This window comes from Nelusetta ayraudi, unplaced genomic scaffold (assembly GCF_046127955.1).
Source record: "Nelusetta ayraudi isolate G7.1 ecotype Tasmania unplaced genomic scaffold, CSIRO-AGI_Nayr_v1 ptg000022l, whole genome shotgun sequence".
NCBI classification, from domain to species: domain Eukaryota; kingdom Metazoa; phylum Chordata; class Actinopteri; order Tetraodontiformes; family Monacanthidae; genus Nelusetta; species Nelusetta ayraudi.
In genome coordinates this window covers 3322501-3328996 of record NW_027466072.1, presented here as the reverse complement: position 1 = coordinate 3328996, position 6496 = coordinate 3322501, and the positions used below count along the sequence as shown (strand labels likewise).

The 6496-nt window shown below is 47.4% G+C and overlaps 1 protein-coding gene across 1 annotated transcript in view; it reads left to right on the top strand.

Annotated features, from left to right (window-relative positions):
* The first annotated feature begins 2118 nt into the window (after window positions 1–2118).
* The window catches only part of gfra1b (gdnf family receptor alpha 1b), an 18533-nt gene continuing 14155 nt past the window's right edge, over window positions 2119–6496 (top strand). Inside the window, exons 1-3 of the mRNA XM_076028136.1 lie at window positions 2119–2473; window positions 2730–3038; window positions 3582–3665. Of these exons, the coding sequence (XP_075884251.1) occupies window positions 2437–2473; window positions 2730–3038; window positions 3582–3665 (430 nt within the window). The 5' untranslated portion in view covers window positions 2119–2436. The remainder of the gene's footprint in view (window positions 2474–2729; window positions 3039–3581; window positions 3666–6496) is intronic.

Sequence of the window (6496 nt, the reverse complement as noted above, 5' to 3'; positions counted from 1 at the left end):
AGGAAGTAAAGTGAGCAATGATTTAGTTAACAAGGCCACAAAGACGCAGCGCTGCAGGTCGGCATTTGGTGTTGGATTCATCGCTTCATTGGGCATGTGGTTGTTGCTTATGTTTGGCCTTCCACTCCAACAACACTGTTAAACGTAGTGGTGGGACCTTCGTGCTTTTTTGCAGCCTCAGGCACAGGGAGCCTTGTTTGGGTGCATGGCATAATGAAAAAAGAAAATGATGTTGAAATTTTGAAGGATAAAATGCAGAAGTCTGCTCTTAGCCCAGCCGTATGTCGTCGCTCAGCCTTCCAACAAGACAATAACCCCAAGCAAAGATTGAAATTAGTCCAACAGTCAAGAATCTGTGGTGGGTGCTCAAATTGAATGTCCATGATTGGAAACAATGCAATTTGGATTAGCTGGAATAATTTGAATTTGCAATAGAAGAATGGCCCAAAACACTATTAAACATTAACAGACGGGGGGGGGGGCACTAAGCAGTTCAAATGATTATTATTTTATGTTTTTATAGAACACGTGTCGGTGGCCTCAGTATGAGAGTTACAGTGAGAAGTGTGACATGACTTGCATCCAGTCACACAATCTCCTATTGCCGTAAGGCCAGTGGCTGCAATTAATTAATCGGTCATGTGCCATTGGATTCATTTTCCGGGCAAACTCTTTGCTATTTATAAAACCGTATTAGATGTCAGCAAGGAGGAAAAATCAATAACACTGAAGAGAATGACGCTCTTCACCCAATCCTGGCTTATAGGGAGGCAGCTCAAGCCAACAACAGAACCATATTATTACCAGATTAATATATATATATATGTATATATATATATATATATATATATATATATATATATATATATATATATATATATATATATATATATATATACATATACATATATATATATATATATATATATATATATATATATATATATATATATATATATATGACTTTTACACTAGGAGTAGTTCTCAAAAACAGCAACAGATAATTAAAATACAACCATGCTGTGTTAAATCCGGTTCAATATTAAGATGTTTTCCGAGGATGTGCACAAAATCTTTACTGTGTCTTACAATTGGCAAAAGGTTTGAGCCTCTTTTGTTATTATTTATCATTTACAAGAAAACAAAAATCCATTTAGAGAGCCAAACTCCTGCAGATTGTCAGATATTAAAAGCAACGTCATTTTCAGACACACACACACATACACACACACATGCTTCTTTAAGTTCACCGCTTGTATTTTTTTAAGACCCAGCAGGTAAGATATGGCACCATCTAGTGGTGAGAAACCATATTGCAAACAAATGAATTTCTGAGGATTCATCATCACACGCAGCCTTTCTCCGCTTCATTTTCGTTTCACTCATCAGCAAATTCTAATTGAAGCTTCTTCATTTTTGTATGTTTATGGTTGTTTTCCGATATCCTGCATCTTTACTGCAGCAGCTGTGACCTCGGAGTAAAACAGAAGCAAAATGAGAAGGTGACAGTCGACTAATTTATCAGACATAAGTCATTGAATGCAAGCAGATGACTGTGAATGTCAAACACTGGCAGGTTTAAACAGCACACCGCTGTTTAAAGCAGCAGCCCAAAAAGGACAACTGCTCTTAAAAAAAAAAAAAAAAAAGGAGGCAACTTCATCTGGGACGAACGACACATCCTCATCTGATTCATGAGCTCCATCCCAAACCTCGTGCAGGCCTGAGGAGGGTTGACATAAATGTATAATGAGCAATTATAAATCTGACTTTTTCCCGACTTAAGTGCTGCCGATCCGGCTGGAGCGCCGCCACAGATGTGGAGCTGCTGGCCATCAATTAGTTTTCACTGAGCTGAGCGCCGCTGCCATATAAACCGGGCTGGATAATTCCTCCATCAGGGACGGTGTGCGCACGGGGCTGCATGACGTCACTCCCTCCCTCGGCGACACTGCCTCCAAGTTTCTTCTTCTTTTATTTCCCCCCCTGATCAGACCAAAGAAGAGCTCGAGACACGCGCTGCTGTTTCACCTGCTGACCGGATTGCAGCCAGTTTCTCTTTATTATTATTTTTCTTCTTTTTTTTTATTCTTGTCTCGCTGCTGGGAAATGAAAAGGTCCTGATGCGGAGATACCACGACTTGTAGTCTTGAGTTTGACTCCGAGTTCGGTTTGCGTAAAGTGATCGCGCGCGCGCGCTCTGGAGCAGGGAGCCCTTCGGTCGGAGCGCACGAGGAGGGCGGAGATGGTGCGCGCACGGCGCGTCTCCTTGCGCACACGGTCCGTGAAAACTCCGGCGGGCGTGCACGGCGCTCTCGCGGCTGCGGGAGTTGGACTCCTCTCCGCTTGGTGCGAAGGGCGCAACGTGAGCGCAGAAGTCTGAGTGGACACCGCTCGACGCCTCCTCACAGACCACCGCTTCCAAGCTGCGGCGCCATGATCTTAACTTTACTCCTCGTTCTGTCCGTTCCGGGTAAGTAATGCTGATTTATCCCAACCCACTTTTCTTATGTATATCCAAATGTCTAATGAGGCGACGTGCTACTTTGTCTTTGACTGAGTGAGTCGTTGTGGGAGTCGGCGCTCAGTTCCACGCAAGAAGCACATTTTTTTTAAAACACCTTCAAGTGTCACTTTACTGGGCGTCCACATCAAAACAACACATTTGAGTTGCGTATCCAGAAACGGCTTGTGTCTGCACCCCCCCCCCCCCCCCTTCCCCGAACCAGACCTGCTGCTCGGCCTGCGGGGCGACGGCGGCGCCGCGTCCCGGCCGGCGCGCCTCGACTGCGTGAGGGCCAGCGAGCAGTGTCTGAAGGAGCACACCTGCGGCACCAAGTACCGCACCATGAGGCAGTGCGTGGCGGGCAGGGAGAGCAACTTCAGCGCGGTGACCGGCGCCGAGGCGCAGGGCGAGTGTCGCAGCGCCATCGACGCCGTCAAGCAGAGCCCGCTGTCCAACTGCCGCTGCCGCAGGGGCATGAAGAAGGAGAAGAACTGCCTGCGCATCTTCTGGAGCATCTTCCAGAGTTTACAGGGTGGGTGCGAGAGCGGCTGTTTGCTTGGCAGCATGGTTGACTTTTAGAGTGAAGTTGAGTGTTTTTGCTTTTGACGTGAGCTGGACTTTGGATCTGACCAGCACCATAAATAATGTGGAAACTGAGGGGTGGAGAGATTTTTTCCTTCCACCCCTCATCTATTGATGCCTGCACTCCTTGACTTGTTTCCAGAGCCGAACGTTTATAACTTGCACTGGTTGAATCTACAGATTGTTTGAAGGAAATTAAAAAAGCAAATCACTTTTTTCTCATTTGTGATTAAAAAAAAATATCATTCTCAAAATGGCTTTAAGCAGAATGATTGATAGAAGCAGGTGTTTTTACTTGTGTTTCTGCTCAACTTTAAATACCAGAAGAAAATAAGACCCAGTGATCTTTAAATATCAGTGAATATCAGGGGTTTTTTTTTAATAGCAATTGGTCACTTTTCTGCTTTAAAGTCATGACTGTTAGGAGAATGCAGGTTTTTTTTTCATCCTCTCTTTTTCATGGGTTTTTTTTTTCCTTCCTCCTTCCATCCAGGTAACGACCTCCTGGAATATTCCCCGTACGAGCCAGTCAACAGCCGCCTCTCTGACATCTTCCGCCTGGCGCCCATCATCGCCGGTAAGCTTGACATGCTGACGTCCAACCCCGCCTCAGGTGTGTGAGTGTGCACGTGCGGGTGCATGCGGGTGCGTGCGGGTGCGTGCGTGTGCGCCAGCGGGGCCAAAGTGAAGCCGGTCGAACGTTGCACTTTTAAATCTCAAGTTATAGTCGCGACACATCTGTCACTCCTTGACAACTGCCTCTTTTCTGTCGCCATCTGCGGCTCTCGGCCGCCGTTATCCATCACAAAAGCTTTTATCTGCCACTGTGACCGAGAGCACGCACGCACACGCACACGCACACACACACACACGCACACACACACGCACACACACACACACACACACACACACACACGCACACACACACACACACACACACACACACACAGAGTGCAGTAATTTAGAGTATTTCACTCTCGGCTGTGGGAGCCACGATCGCAGGTCAGCTGCTGCTGTTGTTGTGTTGTTGTTGTTGTTGTGTTGTTGGTGGAACCGCTGTCACTTCTCTCCTCCGTAATTGAGCCTCCCTCTGGCCTGCTTTGTTAAAGCGGAGGTGCTGCCGGGGACTTAAAGGGATCGTTCCCCCTGTCACCCGGTTGTTCTGCCTTGACGTCACCTTTAAGGCTGAACGCTGTTGAGTTGCGCAGAGGGATGGTCTGTGACCAGTTTGTGACACTGTGCACAGAACAAGCGAAAGTCACAATCAGGCCCACATGAATCAAAATATGGATGTTCTTAGCCAGAACGTAGCCTTTACCCTCCTGGTCCTACAGTTCTTGACCTGCTTCCAGTCGGTTCTGCTGGGTGCGACAGAGCTCACACACGTCCTACCAGAACGTCTCCAGAACTCCTCCTCCACCAGACAGGCGACATCAGAGGCAGGTTTACCTTCTGCTGATGAAATAGAGTGCATGGCCGGTTGCCATCGTAGATCACTTCAAAGTCCGTGAAACATTTTTGGGGATTTTTTTTTTTATTATTATTATTATTATAAATGAAAATACAAGAGTCATTGGAAGGAAAGCATTTTTTTTTTTTTTTTTTTTGCAACCTTTAAACATCACAGCCACAGCTGAGGCTTCGGGGAGCCGACACCTTTCGAAGGTTCCATTATTCCCATCTGCTGAGACGGCACGCGCACACGCACACGCACACGCACACGCACACGCACGCGCACACGCACACGCACACGCACACGCACACATGCACGCGCAGATACGCAGACAAGCAGACACGGCGAGGAGCAATTAGGCGGCTGCAGGCGTTTTACCAGCGACGCTGATGGAGCAGGAGTGGCGGGCAGGGAACGGCAGAGAGTGAAGCAGCAGCAGCGTCTGGCAGTCATAAACACCGGGCTCCTCCGGCTGAAGGAGGACAAGGAGACACCGGCGATCCGGTGAAGTGAAGTAAAGTGAAGTGAAGGAAAAAATAGAAGAAAAATACAGTCTGCCGGCTCTCCTTCACTTTCTCGCTCTGGCTCTTACGATGATTGAATGCACTTTGTCTATCACTGCGGCTCAACACAACACCCCAAAGCCTGTTGGCCTATAAGACAAAAAAAGAAAGAAATGGAGAAGATCAGCTGGAATTGTCCCCCGTGTTGGGACCGTGATGTGGGTGGAGCAAGGTGATACGAAGAAGAAGAAGAAGAAGAAGAAGAAGAAGAAGAAGAAGAAGAGACTTTCATGACGGAAGAGTCTCAGGATTCGCACAGGTTTACTCCGGGGGGTTTCTGGGTGGAACAGCTGGAAAAACAAGGGGTAAAAAAACCAAACTGGGAACACGGAAGGCCAGAGATGAGAATCCTCCAGCCGAGGTCTTTACTTGGCAGCAGGAGACGAGGCGACAAGCCAAGATTTATTTGCAGAACGTGAAAACCTGCTAATCATGCGCTCCTCTATCGCTGCACTCCATCCAGCAGACAGGAGGAGGCTTATCTTCTGCGAGGTGCTGTTGCAGTAGGAAAAAAAATCATCTGTGTGTGCATGTGTGTGTGTGTGTGCACAGCGATGCAGCTGACCAGCCAGAGTGATGCATTGCCCTGCCTATAAATGCACAGAAGGGACCTCGATGAAAAAAAATACAATAATAATAATAATAGTAAATCACTTGGCTTAGATATCAGGGAACCATTTGCCGTAAGTGACCTCATTCCCGGCTGCAACTAAGCCGGCCGACCGCCGACCGCCGTGTGGAATAACGCGCGCACGAGCCGGCATAGAATAATCCATAGCATGTCCCCTGGGTGAGCTGCCGAGACATGATACTCCCCCTAATGGGCGGCAATGAACACGCGTTACTATCACCATCATCACGTGCGCTGCGTGCGCATATGTGAGCAATTCCTTTTTTTTAAAACTGCCTCGAAAGAAAAAAACGCGATGATTTAGAAATCACGAGAGCCGTCAAGTGAGCGTTAGCAGCCGGGCTAGGATCCAATTTTCCGCCCCATCCGCGTCGTTGATCGTATTGGATTCTACATAACAGTTGTTTACATGCACGTCATTTTATAGACATTACTGCGGGGGGGGGGGGGGGGCACCAATGAGTCGACAGTGCAGCGCCGTCGCGCTAGCGGCTCCATTATGCTGCACAGTGGACCTCTGATTTAATGCTAACACACTTGCGTTTACTAATTAGCATGAGGACAGAGGAGATAATAAGGAGACAATAACCCGGAGCGGCACTCGCTCCGGAGATGGCGCCATTTAAAAGGTCATGTGGCCAAATTAAAATGTCATGTGACTAAATGAAGTAGGTCTTGTCCTGAATTTTTAATCAGCTTCGACTTATACACAGACAGAAGCATCCAAAAACATCTCCCCTGCCAAAGTCAAGCTGACCCCA